The sequence below is a fragment of the Phacochoerus africanus genome, chromosome 5 (assembly GCF_016906955.1).
Source record: "Phacochoerus africanus isolate WHEZ1 chromosome 5, ROS_Pafr_v1, whole genome shotgun sequence".
NCBI lineage: Eukaryota > Metazoa > Chordata > Mammalia > Artiodactyla > Suidae > Phacochoerus > Phacochoerus africanus.
Genome location: NC_062548.1, coordinates 44,356,319 through 44,375,193, shown reverse-complemented (window position 1 = coordinate 44,375,193; position 18,875 = coordinate 44,356,319). Strand labels below are relative to the sequence as shown.

Sequence of the window (18,875 nt, the reverse complement as noted above, 5' to 3'; positions counted from 1 at the left end):
GTTTAGGGGCTTGGATTTGCAGCCTGCCTGCCCGGCCCTCTGAGCCTCTGCACTCGGGTAGCCACATCAGGGGCTGGATGCAGAACCAGTTCTGTGACCTCAGAGCCCAGGATGCCTGCCTGGCAGGTTTCCTGCTTGGGGCTCCTGTCAGCTGATCCTAAGCCCATCACGCGTGTGGTTGGTGGTGTGTGTTCACATGTGTGGACTTGCAGGCTTGGTGTGGCCCCCTCTTGCTGCACCTGTAGGCCGCCGTGGTTGTCCAAGGTGGGCCCACCCTGAGCCAGGCCCTCTCCCCTTGTCCCCCGCCGGTTGGCACACAGTCCCCAGGTCTGTGCCAGCCTGAGTCCTGCAGCGTCCTCCCTGCATCTGGCCAGGCCGCGCCTTCCACCCACCCACCCACCAGGTGGTGACTCTGAGGTACTGCTTGGTGGCAGTGTGGCAAGTGGTGTTGCTCAGGTGAGGGGACCTGTGACAGCCGGGGGCGTTCTTCTCAGCCTTCACGACCCTTGGCTCACTGTGAACTGGAAGCGCCGTGAATAAACGCGCTTCCCCCTAAAGTCCTGTCTCTGTGGGAACGTTTCCCTTCCTTTCCCAGAGCCGGATTCGTGCGTCTGCTCTGGGACCCGGTGGCCGGGGGTGGGGGCCCTGGAGTCACAGGCTGCACAGCCACTGCCTGGGACCCACCTGGGATCCTGCCCAGACCCCTGCCCCCTAGCAGAGACAGGAGCGTGGCTAGGGTGTTGGGGGACTCAGGACACCAAGAAAGCTGGGACCGCAGGCAAGAGGGGCAGAGACACGGTGCCAGGTCCTCAAGGGAGCCTGGTCCTCAGCTCGTCTCCATCCTGGCCTCTCAGCCCAAGGTGGCAGAGGAGCCCCGAACCCCCACTCCACGGCAGGACCCGAGCTCTTCTGCTCCCGGAGCAGGGCGGCCTCTCCCGATGGCTGCAGGCCCCAGGCCATCCCCTGCTCCCAGCCGGGATGGCCCAGAGCTTGTGCCTAGGGTCACCCTCAGGACACCCACAGCCCGACTGTCCCCCCAACAGGCCTCCCCCACCTCCCGCAGGAGCTCGGAGTCCATGTCTGCTCCGGGGAAGAAGCTCACAGGCAGCTCGGTCCCCGGAGGGCCATCCAGCCTCCCTCCAGCCGGGTGGGAGTGGTGTTTGTTCCTTGCGCTCCCGCCCCCCCGGGTCCGAGCTTCAGCAGGTGCCCGCTGGGTGCTTATTGATTTTTTCCATAAATACCCAGGCTTGCTTGCTTTCCGCATCTGCCGGGCCAGCCGGACCTGTGCGTGCGCTCGCGTACATGGGTGTGCACCTGTGTGCCTGCACACGCCTGCTTGCATTGGGGTCTGTGTCCACGTGGGTGCACGTGTTGGGTGCTAGCCCATGGCTGTGGGTGTGTGGTGTGCAGGCCCTGCCCTTCCAGGGGTGTCATCCGTTCCTGGCCCCAGCACAGCAGGGAGCAGGGGGCCTCTCGGGCCTGCGTGGGGGTCGGGCTGGGAACCTGGGCGGCCTCCACCACAGCCGGTTCGTGCAGGTCCGTGTCGAGCCGGGGGCCTGGGCTGGCGACCTGTGCCGGTGGATTCCCGGTGGCCTCAGGCTGTCAGTGGGGAAACTGGGAAGGGGACGACAGGACAGGGGGTGAGAGGGGGCAGCCGAGCTGCGGTGGGGGCGCTGTGGGCAGAGACCAAGCCTGGGCTCTCTGTGCAGGTTCTAGCTTGTTTCTGAATCCCTAGGGCTCCCCAGAAACCATTAAAGACACAGCACGTGTGGCCTGAACCCGGGACATTGTGGCAAGAGGAAGGCAGGGGGCCGGCCTGGGCCTTGCTTCCTCTGTGTGACAGCTGCCACAGCTGTGACTGCGGTGCTCTGGCCCTTGTGCCCCTGAGGTCTGGGGGGGGTCCGGCCTGTTGGGGTGTTGGGTCCACAGGGCCCCAGGGGAGCTGTCCCTGGCGGTGGAGGTGGGAGTGGCACCGAGGAGGGAGCTGGGCAGACACAGGAGCCCGATGAACCCTCCAACGAGTTCACCATCACCCTGTCACCCCTGAGAGGCAGGTGGGGACACTGTCCTGGGTTTCAAGGGAGAAACAGGCTCAGAGGGGACCTCAGCTCCAGCCCCTCCCCACCCCCTGCAGCGATGGATTCACCTGTGGGGAGGTCAAGGCTGAAGGACGGGGTGGAGGAAAAGAATTCAAGGGTTCAGGGGCCCCAGAGCAGCCCTGCCTCCTCCTGGGGGGCAGGAAAGCCTGGCCGCGGGCACATCCCCAAAGCAGCCTTGGGGGAAACATACATCGGTAGGGGGAGGGGGCTGGGATCCCCCCACCCGCGGAGCCCGCCTCCTCCGGAACCTTCCACCACCTCGGCCTGCTCCCCCCGTCACCGCCCCCAGTGCCTCCTTGGCAACAGGCCTGGTGAGGACCACGTAGGCAAGGACATGGAGGCCAAAGTGGGAGCAGGGAAGCCACCTGTGCGGGGGGCCGGTGACAGGTGTCTCAGGAGACAAGAAGGCCCCAGACTCAGCGACATCCAGCCTCCAGGGTGCCTGCCAGCGTCCTGGGTGCCTGCGCAGCTCCCCTCCCCCACGGCCCGCCCCCGCCGCTCCTTCCCCTGAGGGGCCACGCCCAGGCAGCGAAGCAAGTTGGGTTTTTATTGGCATGAACATAAATAAAAATACGTGGGCATTTGAGAGGGGGGGAGCAGGAGGATTATTTACAAATGTACACCGTAGGCCCCGGGCTCCACTTGCCCACCAGCCTGAGGATCAGAGGAAGGCGAGCAGGGCTGGGAGAACCAGAAGGACAGCCTGGGCTGCCAGGCAGGGCGCAGCGTTTCGACCCGCGATCTGCCGGTCCCTGGGGCCCCGCTTTTGGCCACCCGATCTCGCCTGCCAGAACTGCAGTTCCGGGACGATCCGATGGATCCAGTCGTGGTGGGAGGTGACCCGGATGTAGACACCTGGGCGGTTCCGGCGGGCGCAGCCCTCGCCCCAGCTGATCACCCCGGCCTGCAGCCAGGAGTGGCCCACGAGGCACACCAGGGGCCCGCCGGAGTCTCCCTGCGGGTGGAGCGGACGCATCGTCAGAGCCCACGGGGGCTCAAGAGCCAGCCCCTGCAGGCACACAGGTCCCCACCTGGCCCTGCGGGACCACCCCCACCCCCCCTTCCTCGCTGGGCTGCCCATTTCTCTAGCATCCCCAGACCACCCAGCCCATTCACCTCCGAGGAGACTGCTGACAGCGCAGTTTCCTGGGCCCCCCTGCAGACCTACTGACCCCCTTCCCTGCTGGGGTCCAGGAGTCTGCTGTGCACACCTGGGTGGATGCACAGCCTGGGTCTGGACCCGGCGGGCCCACCTCCTGGGGCCTCATCCCTTGACCCAGCTGGGCCGGCTCCCCCCTTGACCCGGGCCCACCTTGCAGGCATCCTTCTTGCCCTCCGCGAAGCCGGCACAGAGCATGTCAGCCTTGATGGTTTTCGGCTGGAAGCCCGACTCCTCGGCATCTGTCCTGTAGAGCCTGTCGCACGTGGGCGTGTCGATGACCGGGACGGCGAGCTTCTGCAGGACCCGGGGGTTGGGCAGGCGTTCTGGGGAGGGGCACCCAGGCTGCAGCTCAGTGGACAGCCTGGCTGGGGACCCCAGGGCCCCAGGTTCTCGAGAAGCACAGCTCTGTCGCTCCCTGTCTCGGGAACTTTCTGTTCCCCTCTCCACACGGCTCCCCTCCACCACTCCCCCGCCCCCCCGTTTGAGTAGAGAGCTCGTGCACCCCTTCCAACAGAAAAAGACTGCGGGTTCAGAGTTGCCCCCAAGCTGCCTCCCCGGGCATGCCCCCTCCCCCGTTTTCTCCTGGCCCCGTTACCTTGTTCGCTGGGACTGCCCCAGCCCGTGACCCAGCAGCGCAAGCCTGTCTCAAAGGCGACGAAAGGGTCAGGCACACACACGGGGAGGATGTAATCAGTGAAGGTCACGGGTGCTGCCAGCTCCACCAGGGCCACGTCGGCACTGGAGGCCATGCCCTGGTACAGGGGGTTTCTCTCCACTCGCTTCACCTGCGCGTACACGGCGTGCGGCCCCGGCTTCACCAGCTGCCGCGCCCCCAGCAGGACTTGGTACAGGGATGTTTGCGAGGTGCTGGTGGGAGAGCAGAGAGCTGGTGGGAGGCACTGTCTCCCACCCCACCACCCCCTCTTTGCACGTTATCTTCAAAGAAGTGACATCCAGGGGACAGATGAGGTGGTTCAGGGTGTGGGACCTGAAGCTCCACCCTGGCCATCCTGGCGACCTTGGGCAAGTCACCCAGCAAGTTCTCTGTGACTCAGTTTTGTCATCTGTAAATTGGGGACAGGAACGGTCCCCACCTGAAAGGCTCGCTGTGAGGGCAGGAGCCGAGGGGCATGAGAAACCCTGACGGTCTGGGGCCAGGGGGGGTCATGGCATGGTAGCAGGTGTTGGGTGGCCTGGCCTTGGCTTAGGGATGGCACAGATGACCTTAGGGTGAGGAGGAAGAAGGGACATCCTGCTCCAGTCCCCCTGTGCCCAGAATCCCACCAGGCAGGGAGTGTCCTGGATTTGGGGGTGGGGGGGAAGGGGGCCACGGCAGGGGAGGAGCCTGCCAGCCTTTGTAGGGACAGTCCCCAGGTCTAACAAAGCTCCTAACGGGTCAGCCCAGCGGTGGCGGAGTGGACCCCTCTCGCTTGGGCCAGAGGAGCAAGGCCTGGGGAGCAGCCATTGCTGCAGGAAGATGGCCCTAAAGGGAGCTCTGGCTGAGAAGGGGGTCGGAGGCCAGCGGCTTCCCTCCTGGGGTGGGTGGTCGCCTGAGCAACCCCCTCCCCGTGGCCGACGCTGTCTTTGGGGCTGAAGCAGGGCCTGTGAGGGTTTCCGAGGCTGGCAATACGTGGGGAGGGGAGCCGGGGGCTGAGCCAACTCACTTGGAGAAGCAGTGTGCGGCGGTGAGGACCCACTGCTCTGTGATGAGGCTGCCCCCGCAGAAGTGGCTTCCGTTGCGCTGAATGCTGACCTGCCACGGCCACTCGCCCTCCAACGCATCCTGCCCGCCCACCATCCGGTTCAGCGTCCTCTGGTGCCCGCACACTAGGTGATCACGGCCAGGGTGTTGCTCACTGGGGGTCAGATCCACCCCCTGCCCGCAGACCCGCCCTCAGGCTTTCGTGTTCGGCGGTTCTGTTCCCAGCCTCCCTGTCCCCGACCTGCTCGGACAACTTAGGCGAGTCAGAGGCCCCGGTGTCAGGTCCACCTCAGACCCCGGCAGACCCTTCCCAGCTGTGGGAAAGCCTCCCATCCCGTGGGCCTCACACCCCTTACCTGTGAAATGGTGACATGAGACCTACCTGGGTGGGGAGTAGGGGGGGGATGTTGGGATGACGATGACTCAGGTAAAGATCTGGTCCCAGGACCTGACAGACAGGAGACAATCCCACATGGGGTAGGTGACCCTGAGGGGGTCTGTTATTGTCCCAGCAGAATGGTGTCGGCGTCTGTCCTTACTTCCTTCCTGTCATCTTCCCACCCTCCCCCGCGCTTCCTGCCTCGATGGCCCTCTCGTGCCACCTGCACCACGTCTCAGACCCTCCTTCTGCCCGCCCGCCCGCCTGGGCTCCAGCTCCTTTCGGCCCTACGGGATTCCCTGTGCCCCGCCTGTTTCACCCTGGCCTCCTGGGGTGGGTGTTGGGGGGGGGGGTGCCTTCCTGGTCAGCCTTGCGGCTCTCAGACAAGCCCACTCCTGTCTACCCCGCAAGGGCCCTGGATGCTTACCACTTGAGGCTTCGGCCCCCTGAGTCCCTGCAAGTGAGCAAAGAAGGTAATCAGCCAACTTTGTGGGCCCTGAGGTTGGCACCTGCCCGCCCCACTGCTGGTCAGTGTAGCCCTGCCTCTGCTCCACCACAAGGACCAGCAGGAGAGGCCACCCAGGGCACCCTGTCATGGCCTGGCTCTCCTGTTGGAGACAGGATGGCTCCTCCTTGCCCCACGAGGGCCTTCCCTTCACCCCACACGCGTCCTTGTCTGGAATCTCCCCCAGGACAACAGCCTCCGGTTCTGGAGCGCCAGGGTGTCCCACTCTCCACCCCGGCCGCTGGCTATAGGCCCAGGGCCTCTCACACTGTCTTCCCGACCGAGCAAGTCTCCAGCTCTGTCTTGAGTCTGGGGGCGATGGGGGCAGAGCCTGGCCCCATCCCAGATTCCCCAGAGCAGCCCCTCTCATACAGCTGGCAGCTGGAGCCCAGGACCCCTGCTGGGCGGGGCACCTCTGCCCACGTGAGGGGACCAGAGGGGTGGGACAGGACCCTGTGCCAGGAGGCCGGGAGGGAGGAGGGAGCCGGGCAGCAAGGCCTGGCAAGGCCCGGTGGAGCCCAGGGAGGCTGCACCCTCCTTCCCTGGTGGGAAGCCTGGAGCCCTGGCCAAGCTGCAGCCTGGGGTGACCTGGCCCGGCCCTGGGAGGTGACCTGAGGACAGGGAAGTAAGGTGGCAGCTGGGCTGGCCAGGCTGGCCCAGGAATGTGGGAGAGTTTCCCTGGCAGAGAGCAGCCCGCCCAGCTGGGAGGGGCCTGGCAGGTGCATTCCCCCCCCCAACCTCCCCGGCTGGCACTTGCCAACCTTCACCCAAGAGAGCCGGGGGAAGGGCTGGGGGTGCAGGGCCTGCTCCTCCAATTCCCTCCCTCTGTGCCAGGAGCAGGAACCTGGACCCCCGTGTGTCCTCCCTGCCCCCCACTGAACCTTCACCAGGCTCAGGTGGCAACCCAGCCACCCTTCCCGGGCCCAGATGTCAGGGACCCAGAGATTGGCGCCCAGCGATCTTGAGGTCAGATCCTGCAGCACCACGTTTTCATCTTGAGAGGCCAGGACCAGAGGGGGCAGAAGCAGCTTGGCTGTAATTTGCCCAAGGCAAAGGGAGGGATGGGATCCAGCCTGTGTCACTGCCTCCTGGTCCTCCCGCCTGCACCCACACCCCCATCCCCAGTTCACTCCACCTATGGAACCTCCGGAACCTTCCCACTGAGGCAGGAAGGGAGACTGGTGCTGCAGCCCGAGGCCTGGCCGGGGAGTGGGGGCTTAGCTGCCGCTTGGTTAGGACAGAGGGGCCCTTCCAGATGCCTGCAATGTCTGAGACTCACCAGTCCGCAGCAGCAGCAGGAGCAGGGCCAAAGCTGGCACCTGCCCCATGGTCTCGGCCTGGCTGGAGTGCCCGCCGGGCAGGGGACTGCCGTGGCAGGAGCTCCGTGACCACTAGCTCTATGTGTAGGGCTCCATGAAGTGGGGTTTTATGCTGGAGATGAGTGTCAGCTCGGCTATGCCGCTGGACCTGTCAGCCAGGCCCGCCCAGTTCCTCTGGGCAGGAAGGAGGCACCCCAGAACCCTGACTCCTCCATGGCCTGGCCCTGAACCCCAAGGGGACAGGCCTCTCGTGCTAAAACACCTTAGGGTTTGCGGGCCAGGGTGCATGTGTCCCATTTATTTATTTATTTGTTTGTTTATTTTACCTTTTCTAGGGCCACACTCACAGCATATGGAGGTTCCCAGGCTAGTGGTCCAATCGGAGCTGTAGCCCCTGGTCTACACTACAGCCACAGCAACTCAGGATGCGAGCCGCATCTGCAGCCTACACCACAGCTCACGGCAACGCCGGATCCTTAACCCACTGCGCAAGGCCAGGGATTGAACCGGCAACCTCATGGTTCCTAGTCGGATTCGTTACCCACTGCGCCAGGACAGGAACTCCGCATGTGCCCCATTTAAGTGCTTGTGGCAAGGGTTCCGCCTCCACGGTGACTGACCACACTCTCCAGCTGACCACAGGCCCACCTGAGCTGACTGCGGTCCACCACGCGACCCTCTCCGTTTCATTCATCCGTTCATTTATTTTTATTTACTGAGCACCTGCCATGCGCCGCAAACAGTCTGGGACTAGGGCTTGCGCTTTGCCGGGAGGAGGATGGCTAAGCGCCAGGTCACCTGAGCCTAAGCGGGAGCGTCTGGCGGGCTCCGCCGCTGACCCCAGCGCCCCTCCCCGCCCCCCGGCTCTCCCTCCTGACCTGGGTCCCAGCAGTCCCAGGCCTGCCCCTGGGTGACCCTAACCGGCCTCCCCCTGCCCCCTGCCCGCCGCCGTCGCAGGGGTGGGGGTGGGGTTCCCGGAACGCGAGGGCCAGCGTGGGCGGGGCGGAAGCTGGTTCTGGGAAGGCCGTGCCAGGAGGACCGTCCCCAGGTGTCCCTGCCCTGGGAGAGGCTGGCCGGGTCCAGGACGTGCAGTCGTCGCGGAAGCGGCTCTGGGAGGAAGTTATTTGATGCACAGAGCTGACGTCAGAGCCGGAGCTGGGGCTCGGCGGCGAGGCCGGTCCGGGGCCGGGGGCCGAGGACCAGGTCGGGCAGAGCCGGCGGGGGCTGGGGCGGGGAGCGCCGAATGACCGGCAGAGCCCGGCCTCAGTTTCCCCGCCCACGCAGTGGGTGCGTGCGTGGCCTGGGGGTGCGCCGGCGCGCCCCGGAAGTCGGGGACGGCCGAGGTCGTCGACTTTCCGCCCCCTCCCCATCTCCGCGCTCCGGCCTTGGCCTGGGCCTTGGCCGGCGCTCCCGGTCAGCGCGCCACTGCCCTCTAGGGGCCGCCGGCAGCAGCGCCGGGCCGCTGGGGCGGGAGACTCGGCTCCGCGCTGTCTTCCTCCCACAGCTCCCAGCCCCAGCCCTTCCCGCTCCTCCGCTCCTGCCCCCCGACCTCCCCTCCGTCTCCGCGTCTCCCGCAGCCCTCGGGGGGAGAGGGGGCGCCACTCTCGGTGGGGGACGGCTGCCCGGGTGCTGGCGCCCTCCTCCTGCCCCCCCTGCCTCCCGGGTCCCTCCGCTGCGCCCCCTCCACGCGGCGTCCCGGAGTCCGGGCGGCCTGTCTGCGTGAGCGGGAGTCCCTCGGGGAGAGAGAGCAGCGCGTGGCTAGAAGGCTTCCAGACTCGTTCCCAGGGATTCTTGGAGCCCACTGAGACCCAGCACTGTTCCAGGCACGGGGCAATTGGAGGTGAGCCGAGTGGAGGAGACAGGATTGAGGTGAAAATGTCTAATCAGACATTTTGGAAAGTGTTTCAAAACGTCTGCGTCACCGCATTTCACCAGGCATCTGATGATCAGTTCTCTGGATTTCAGAGGACTTCCAGATTGTTTGGGGCTAAATACTTCCTCTTGGGTGTCTTTCTCGGTTTCCTCTGCCTCCCCCCCGCCAAAGCCATTTCTAAGAAGGCGCTGCCTTGAAATCAAGAAAGTAACAAAAGTTAAGATGTGATCAGAAAGTGGGGACACCGGGGACTCCGGTGGCTAGAGAAACAGCATCTCGTGTCACTCCTGACACCCTTGAGCCTGTAGACCCCCCGCTGTGCAGGGAGCTGGGTGGGGGTGTAGGGTGAGCTGGAAGCCAGGTGCCTTCCTCACTCCACCTGCCAAACAGAGGGGTGGATTGGAGACCAGAGGGACTCAGAGCCCTAAGTGTGTTTTATCACTTCCTCCTAAAACACAAATGGGAGCTCCCACTGTGGCACGAAGGGATCAGCAGTGTCTTGGGAACGGGTTCAGTCCCCAGCCTGGCACAGTGGGTTAAGGACCTTCTGGTGTTGCCACAGCTGCAGTTTACTTCAAGGTTGTGACTGGAATCTGATCCCTTGCCCGGGAGCTCCATATGCCCTGGGGCAGCCAAAAAACAAAGCCAGAAATGAGCTTTTACCACCTCTGGAAGGGGAAGGGTTTTCTAATGTTAGAAGTCACAGCAGAGGGAGTTTCCGTTGTGGCGAAGTGAAAACAACTCCGACTAATATCCATGAGGAATCCGTTTCCATCCCTGGCCTCACTCAGTGGGTCAGGGATCTGGCATTGCCATGAGCTGTGGTTTAGGTCGCAGACATGGCTCAGATCCCGCGTTGCTTGTGGCTGTGGCGTAGGCTGGCAGCTGTAGCTCTGATTTGACCCCCAGCCTGGGAACTTCCATATGCAGAGGGAATGGCCCTAAAAAGCAAAAACAAACAACAACAAAAAATAGTCACAGTAGGCAACACAAAGGAGATGGCCCATACACTCGAAAAATAATCGGTTTCAAAGTACAAAGGCAAACAATAGGATAAATATTTGCAGGAAATGCGGCAAAGTGCCTGCACCATTATTGTTGGCAATGCTTAGGAAATTGACCAGAAAACCCCTGATCCCCAAAGGTGAAATGAGCGAAGGCTACACATAGACCAGTCTTGGAAGAGGAAACCAATTTGGTTAATAGACTTAGGAGGAATGTTCGGCCTCACTAATTAAAGACATGCAAATCAAAGCCACAGCCAGGAGATGCTCTCCTGTGTGGCACTGGTTCAGCCTTGGTGGATGCTGTCCAGCCAGACTGTGGGGAAATGTGCCAACTGGTGGGCATGTAACTGGCACAGCCATTTCGTAAATCAGTTCTTCAGGCTATGCTTCAGCTTTTTAAACTAATCATTCCTGGGAATTCCCATCATGGCTCAGTGATTAATGAATCTGACTAGGAACCATGAGGTTGCAGGTTTGATCCCTGGCCTTGCTCAGTGGGTTAAGGATCTGGCGTTGCCGTGAGCTGTGGTGTAGGTTGCAGACGCGGCTCGGATCCAGCGTTGCTGTGGCTCTGGCCTGGGCCAGCAACTGTGGCTCCGATTCGATCCCTAGCCTGGGAACCTCCATATGCCACGGGAGCAACCCAAAAAATGGCAAAAAGACCAAAAACAAGAAAACAAAAAAAAACAAAACAAAAGCAGGTGACAGGAAGCCAACTGAGACTCACAGAACACAATAGGTGTTTGTGGGACCTTCCTGTGATGCTCCAGCTGAAGGAAGAGCTTCAGGCCCCAGGGTGGTGCCCGGTGGCCTCCCTTCTTCGCCTCAGGACGCTCTGCCGCCCTCTGCTGGTGGCTGTGTTCTCCCGTCTCCAAGATGACTCCTGGAGCCAGGGACATCTGGAAGCTTCCTCAAGGAATGCCTGATGAGAGGGCTGGAGCTCCTGCTCTGCCCGATCCAGTGCCAGCAATCCCTGGGAGGGACATTAACTGTCCCACAATTGGTCCGGGCTGGTCACAGGGCCACTTGTGCGGCCACAAGATGGAGTTTGTTAGCAGAAAGGGGGAGGGGGAAGGACACTGGTCAGCAAGAAGCAGTAACCACCACACTCACTCCAGCATGAGAGCGTGCACGTTCCCTGGGGCCGGGGATCGAATTCCAGGCCACAGCAGTGATGACCCCAGCCGCCAAAGTGACAACGCCAGAGTCTTAACCTGCTGCACCACAAAGGAACTCTCTACAGACATTTTCAAATGTGGAAAGTCTCAGAAATTTACCCCCAATGCATGATATGCAAGATTCTTTTTTTTTTTTTTTTCCGTAGGGCCATATCTGTGGAATATCGAAGTTCCCAGGCTAGGGGTCAAATCGGAGCTGCAGCTGCTGGCCTAGATCACAGCCACAGCAACTCGGGTCCTTAACCGAGTAAGGCCAGGGGTTGAACCCGCATCTTCATTGGTGCTAGTTGGGCTTGTTACCAGTGAGCCACCACGAGAACTCCCGTGTGTGTTTCCTTCTTTCTTTCTTTTCTCCTTCCTTCCTTTTTTTGTCTTTTTAAGGGCCCCAGCCATGGCCTATGAAGGTTCGCAGGCTGGGAGTCCAATTGGAACTACAGCTGCCGGCCTACACCACAGCCACAGCCACGCAGGATCTGAGTCGAATGTTCAACCTACATGGATCCTTAACCCACTGAGTGAGGCCAGGGATCGAACCCAAGTCCTCGTGGATACTGGTCGGGGTCGTTAACCACTGAGCCATGACGGGAACTCCTCACTCCTCTTTCTTAGTTTCCATCTTGTTTTGCTGGAGCACATCCTTCAGTAGTTTCATCCAATCGAGAAGCCAGCGCAGTGGCAGAGGGCGGGATAGGACAACGGGACAGGGTCGGCATTCCTGCCTCCTTGGTCACAGTGTTCCTAGGAAGACAGCTCTCTCTGCTTGGGGCACAGCTGCCATTCTGGAAGCTCCCCTCACCAGCGCCCTGGAGAGCCCCTTCTCTGCTCTTGAAAACAGTGCCATCTCTTTTCCACAGCCCACCTTTCCTACTTTCTTAGTTTATTTCTTCTTTCGTCAGAGAACGTTTTTCTTCCAGTGGCTTCTCAAGAGACACGCATGGGGCGTTCCCGGCGTGGCTCAGTGGAAACGAATCCAACCAGCATCCATGAGGACGTGAGTTCAATCCCTGGCCTTGCTCAGTGGGTTAAGGAGCCAGCGTTGCCGGGAGCTGTGGTGTAGGTCACAGATGTGGCTCAGATCCCACGTTGTTGTGGCTGTGGTGTAGGCCAGCGGCTACAACTACGATTTGACCCAAGCCTGGGACTCACCATATGCTGCAGGTGCGGCCCTAAAAAAAAGCAAAAGAAAGAGAGAGAGAGAGAGGGAGAGAAGGAAGGAAGGAAGGAAGGAAGGAAGGAAGGAAGGAAGGAAGGAAGGAAAGAAAGAAAAAGGAGTGAGACCCAGGGCAGGGAATCCAAACCTGGAGAAAGGCAAACAGAACTCCAGGGATGACGATTCAAGGGACATCCCCAGATGACAGTGGTGCCGAGAGAGCAGCGATCCCAGGGGGAGAAACGCAGGTATGTCGAGAGGACTAAAAAAAGACAACTGCTGTGTTCCCTAATGGAGCTTATCTTGGGGAGAATTGGAGCAAAGTGGCGAGTGGGTAAGTACAAAGGGTATTAACAGCAACAACAGAGGCGATTATTTTTAATTTTTTTTTTGTTTGTTTTTGGCTGCATCTGAGGTATGCGGAAGGGATCAAACCCATGCCACTGCAGTGACAACGCTGGATCTGTAACTGCTAGGCCACCAGGGAACTCTGGTGATTATTAACTTCTGGGGAAAAAGTGAAGGAAGCAAACACAGACCCCTGCAGGGTTTGGCCAGTCCCCCGCCCAGTCTCAGCCCTTGTGGCATCAGCCAGACTTGAGATCCAGGATCTTGCCAAATAAATCAGGTTTAGGTGCAGGCGAGGCTTCTCAGGCATGGTTCATCTCTCACTGTGAATGAGAGAGCTCCCCCTGCCCACGCGACCCGCAGGGTGGGGAAGCACAGCATACCCGCCTGCAGGCCACCACACCCGAGACAGCCCTGGTCCGCGGCATTTCTGAAATCTCCCTAAGCACAAACGCTTCTCCCTCCTATTCCTGGGCAGGGAGCGGGATGGCAGGAGTCCCTGGGACAGTTTCTTCAGGACTCTTCGCTCAGCCTCTGGGCTTTTGGCTTTGGCTTCTGAATCATCCAGGCTTTCCCACAAGAACTAGTCCATGTCTGCAACTGACTCGCTTTCTCTGCCAACCTGCTGTGTGTCTGTAGAAAGGGAATTGGAAGAACAGGCCCTTTCAGTTCCAGCTTGTACAGGGTGCTAACTTCTCATAAAAAATAATAGAGGCCCGGGAGTTCCCGCTGTGGTGTGGCAGGTTAAGAATCTGACTGCAGGGGCTTGGTTCCCTGCAGAGAGGTGGGTTCCATCTCTGGCCCAGTGCAGTGGGTCGAAGGATCCAGCTCTGTGGTCGCAGCTATGGCTCAGATTCAGTCCCTGGCCTGGGAACTTCCATATGCCACAGATGCAGCCATAAAAAGTTAAAGTAATATAAAAAGATGGGAGTTCTCGATGTGGTGCAGCAGAAACGAATCCATCTAGTAACCACGAGGTTGTAAGTTCGATCCCTGGTCTCGCTCACTGGGTTAAGGATCCACCATTGCCGTGGCTGTGGTGTAGGCTGGCGACTGTAACTCTTATTCGACCCCTAACCTGAGAACCTGGTTGTCACCACTGTGGCACGGGTTTGATCCGGTAACTTCCACGTGCTGTGGACATGGCCAAAAAAAGGAAGAAAGAAAAGTTAATACTTTCACATTTTATATCTGTTACTGGGGCCTCCTATGTGTTCAAACCAAATTCCCAGTAACTGGTATCTCATTAGGAGCTTGGTGAATTGATTTCTCAGAAGACACCCAACACTCTGTGCCTCACTGGATATGCAGGAATATTTTTACATGGTATACCCGTAATTTATCCCGGACTCTGACCCAGATAAGAGAAAAAACAGCCCATCCATTTTGAAAAGCCACTTGATAAATGCAAGTTGACCAGTTTGATACTTGGCACTTACCTTCCTAATTAGGCCTGGGCTGAATTAAAAAAAAAACAACCCCGAATACAAGGAATGTTTCCCCTGTTTCGCACAGTACATGCGTTTGATTTCAGATTACTCTACCCTTCTCCCCTGGCTGATATTCATGTGCTTAAATATTGCCCCAAAATACTCTTCTGAACCAGCATCCAACTAATCACACGTGATTTTATTTTATTTTATTTATTTTGCTTTTTAGGGCCGTACTTGCGGCACATGGAAGTTCCCAGGCTAGGGGTCAAATTGGAGCTGCAGCTGCTGGCCTACACCACAGCCACAACCACATAGGATCCTTAACCCACTGAGCGAGGCCAGGGATCAAACTCAAGAGCTACTTCATTACTGCCGAGCCACAGCGGGAGCTCCTGGGGAGAGGTTCTGCTGAGGGCCGTGGCGCAAACGTGTATGAACCAAGAAGATGCTGATGGAAGGACAAGGGCAGACGCCACACAGATGTGTCCTGTCGCTTCTTTCTCAGGATCCAGAAGCTAGTGAAACTGGTTTCTCTGATACCTACTCCGGGACAGTGAGTAGACTTGCTTCTCTGCTAATTTTAATTTTCCTCTCAAAATATGCAAAATAGATAAACCTTCGCTAGACCACTGTTTGTTTCTCCCTTCTTTCTCTCTTATGATATTAATTGACTGATCCATCCAGCTTCATCGAGGTATAAGTAACCAATAAAATTGGTATATATTTGGAGTTTCCATCGTGGCTCGGTGGTTAACGAATCTAACTAGGAATGATGAGGTTTCGGGTTCCATCCCTGGCCTCACTCAGTGGGTTAAGGATCCAGCATTGCCGTGAGCTGTGGTGTAGGTTGCAGACGTGGCTCAGATCCCGTGTTGCTGTGGCTCTGGCGTAGGCTGGCAGCTGCAGCTCTGATTCGATTCCTGGCCTGGGAATCTCCATATGCCTCGGGAGCGGCCCAAGAAATAGAAAAAAAAAAAAGACAAAAAAAAATTGGTATAGATTTGAGGTGTACAGGTGATGATTTTCTTTAGGTCCACACTGTGAGATGTTGACCGTCATCAGGCTAATTAACATACACGGCGCGTGCACACTGAGAATTCTTTTATCTTTTTACAGCTGCACCTGTAAAGTGGAAGTTCCCAGGCTAGGGACTGAATTGGAGCTACAGCTGTCGGCCTACACCACAGCCACAGCAACGCGGGATCTGAGCCTCATCTGTGACCTACACCACAGCTCATGGCAATGCCAGATGCTTAACCCACTGAGCAAGGCCAGGGATCAAACTCACATCCTCATGGGTTCAGGTTCATTAACCAGCGAGCCACATGGGAGCTCCTATACTGTGGGAACTCCTATACTGTGTTTTCTTGATCCCTTTATCCGCTGATGGAGACTCAGGTTTTCCGTACCTTGTGAAGAGCTGCAGCACACAGAGGAGTGCAGGTATCTTTGTACTGATTTCATTGCCTTTGGATGTCTACCTAGCAGTGGAATTTCTGGATCCTATGGTAGTACTATTTTTTGTTTTGTCTTTTTGCCATTTCTAGGGCTGCTCCCGCAGCATATGGAAGTTCCCAGGCTAGGGGTCTAATTGGAGCTGTAGCTGCCGGCCTACACCACAGCCACAGCAATGCCAGATCCCCAACCCACTGAGCAAGGCAAGGGATCGAACCTACCACCTCATGGTTCCTAGTTGGATTTGTTAACCACTGAGCCATGACGGGAACTCCCATGATTTCATATATCTGTTGACATTGTATGCTTTCTTGGGAAAAATGTCGACTTGGGTCCTATGCCTGTTTTTAAATTGGGTTGTTGGGAGTTCCTGTCGTGGTTCAGTGGAGACGAATCTGACTAGGAACCATGAGGTTGTAGGTTCGATCCCTGGCCTGCTCAGTGGGTTAAAGATCCGGCGTTGCTGTGAGCTGTGGTGTGGGTTGCAGACGCAGCTCAGATCCTGTGTTGCTGTGGCTCTGGCAGAGGCTGGTGGCTACAGCTCCGATTGGACCCCTAGCCGGGGATCCTCCATATGCCGAGAGTGTGGCCCTGAAAAGACAAAAAAATAAATAAATAATTTTTTTTTTTTTGTCTTTTTGCTATTTCTTGGGCCACTCCTGTGGCATATGGAAGTTCCCCGGCTAGGGGTCCAATCGGAGCTGTAGCCACCGTCCTACACCAGAGCCACAGCAACGCGGGATCCGAACCACGTCTGCAACCCATACCACAGCTCATGGCAACGCCGGATCGTTAACCCACTGAGCAAGGGCAGGGATCGAACCCGAAACTTCATGGTTCCTAGTTGGATTCGTTAACCACTGCGCCACGACGGGAACTCCGGTTGTTTATTTTTTTTTGCTATTGTGTTGTGTGAGTTCCTTACACATTTTGGTTACCATTCCTTTATTATATGTATGCTTTGCAAATATTTTCTCCCATTCCATTAGGTTGCCTTTTAACTTTGTATATTGTTAAAAAAAAAAAAAAAAAAAGGAAGTTCCATGGTAGTCTAGTGGTTAGGACTCTGTGCTTTCACCTCTGCAGGCCGGGGTTCAATCCCTGGTCTAGGAACTGAGATCTCACCTCAAGCCATGTTCTATCCTGTGGCAAACAAACAAAATTTAAAATTAATTAACCTTGTTTATTGTTTCCTTTGCTGTGCAGATTTTCAGTTTGACATGGTCCCACTTGTTTATTTTTTCCTTTTGTTGTCCTTTTGTTTGGTGGCAAATCCAAAAAAACCGTTACCAAGGCTAATGTCAGGGAGGTTTTCACCTATGTCGTTTTCTGGGAGTTTTATGGTTTCAGGTCTTTAAGTCTTTAATCCATTTTGAGTTAATTTTTTTGTATACAGTGTAAGGCAAGGGACTATTCTTTTTTTTTTTTTTTTTGTCTTTTTAGGGCCATACCTGTGGCATATGGAGGTTCCCAGGCTAGGGGTCCAATTGGAGCTATAGCCCCTGGCCTACACCACAGCCACAGCAATGTGGGATCTGAGCTGCATCTGTGACCTACACCACAGCTCATGGCATTGCCAGATCCTTAATCCACTGATCGAGGCCAGGGATTGAACCCACAACCTCACGGTTCCTAGTCGGATTCATTTCTACTGGGCCACAACGGGAACTCCCTTAATTTCTTTTTTTCAGATAGCTCATTGTCAGTTTATAGAAATGCAAATTAATCTTTAATGTTGGTTTTGTATTCTGCACTTTAGTAAATTCATTTATTAGTTCTAACAGATGTTTGGCAAAGTCTTCAGAATTTCCTATATATAAGATTATATCGGAGTTTTCTTGTGGCACAGCAAGTTAAGGATGTGGTGTGGTTGCTGCTGTGGCACAGGTCAATCCCTGGCCTGGGGACCTTCTGCCCACCACAGGCATGGCCAAAAAAAAAAGATTGTGTCCTCTGAAAAAGAATTTAATTTCTTCCTTTCTGATTTTTATACCTTTGATTTCTTTCTTTCTTTTTTTGTCTTTTTGTCTGTCCAGGGCAACACCCATGGCATATGGAGGTTCCCAGGCTAGGGATCCAGTCGGAGCTGTAGTTGCCGGCCTACACCACAGCTCAAGGCAATGCCAGATCCTTAACCCACTGAGCAAGGACAGGGATTGAACCTGCATCCTCATGGATGCTAGTCGGGTTCGTTAACCACTAAGCCACGACAGGAACGCCGCTGATTTCTTTTCTTTTTCTTGTCTGATTACTCTGGCCAGGATTTCCACTACTATATTGAGTAGAAGTGGTGAGAGTGGGCACCAGCTCCTTCTGCAAGTCACTATGTGATCAAGGGTGAAGGGAGAGCGTGACAGATGTGGTTCCAGTTTGTCCTCACTCTCCCTTGTTTCACCCCGAACTTTTTTGGGATTTTCGGATTTTTGACTTGAGCAGTTGTAGCTGAAGAGGAAGCCAGCCTTCAGACTTCTTCCCTACGCCCGCAATCATGTCAAATCTGATCTCTACAATTAATTCCTTATTTTATATTGCTCCTTGAGGTTATGCTTCCCTGGTCAAACCTCAACAGATACATGAATGAAATTTACCCTAACACGCACACACACATGTATCTTAGGTCGATGTCACCTCAAATCAGCAGAGAATGAAAAGATGATTCAATAAGTGTCACTGAAAAAAAAAAATCAAAACTAGCTAATATATTTGGAAAAAAGTATACCCGCACTTCATAGCATCCATAAAAATATGATGATATGTTTATAGAAACATATTGGAAGAAAATGTAGAATATATTTATAGCCCAGAAACACAAACATCTTGAAAATTAAAAATTTCAGTGTATCAGAATTAAAAGCTATTCAAAGGCAGTTTTGAGTTTTGTTTGACTCATAGATTGTTTTTAAAAAAAAATCTCAGGGGACTGCCTTTGAGCTCAGACATCCAACTAGATGATAAAGTTGTTGTATAAAATTTCCAAAACGGACTGTGTGTATGTGTGTGTGTGAGTGAGAGAGAGAGAGAATGAATGTGCTTGTTTGAAGAGGGCTTTGGGCATTCCTGTTGTGGCTCAGCCGGTTAAGAACCCGACTGGTATCCATGAGGATGCAGGTTCCATCCCTGGCCTCGCTCCGTGGGTTCAGGATCTGGCGTTGCTGCAAGCTGTGGTGTGGGTTGCAGACTCAGCTCTGATCTGGCATTGCTGTGGCGGTGCTGTTGGCCAGGAGCTGCAGCTCCCATTCGACCCCTAGCCTGGGAACTTCTGTAT

At 56.7% G+C, this 18,875-nt stretch overlaps 2 protein-coding genes across 3 annotated transcripts; one reads left to right on the top strand and one right to left on the bottom strand.

Annotated features, from left to right (window-relative positions):
- Positions 1–2,625: 2,625 nt before the first annotated feature.
- Positions 2,626–7,439, bottom strand: PRSS27 (serine protease 27). Of its 2 annotated transcripts, none has more exons than XM_047780815.1 (7): positions 7,127–7,439; positions 5,770–5,796; positions 5,346–5,411; positions 4,926–5,088; positions 3,857–4,128; positions 3,412–3,584; positions 2,626–3,054 (listed from the first exon to the last, which is right to left on the bottom strand). In XM_047780815.1, the coding sequence occupies exons 1-7, from the start codon at positions 7,173–7,175 to the stop codon at positions 2,761–2,763; spliced, it is 1,044 nt and encodes a 347-aa protein (XP_047636771.1). In that variant the 5' UTR covers positions 7,176–7,439; the 3' UTR covers positions 2,626–2,760. The 2 variants fall into 2 exon arrangements, with proteins under 2 accessions (XP_047636771.1, XP_047636770.1); XM_047780814.1 differs by lacking the exon at positions 7,127–7,439 and adding an exon at positions 6,115–6,490.
- LOC125128420 (basic proline-rich protein-like) lies at positions 7,174–14,926 on the top strand. Its single transcript, XM_047782777.1, has 3 exons — positions 7,174–7,231; positions 8,302–9,006; positions 14,661–14,926. Exons 1-3 carry the CDS (start codon positions 7,174–7,176, stop codon positions 14,672–14,674), a joined length of 777 nt encoding a protein of 258 aa, XP_047638733.1. The 3' UTR covers positions 14,675–14,926.
- The last annotated feature ends 3,949 nt before the right edge of the window (positions 14,927–18,875 follow it).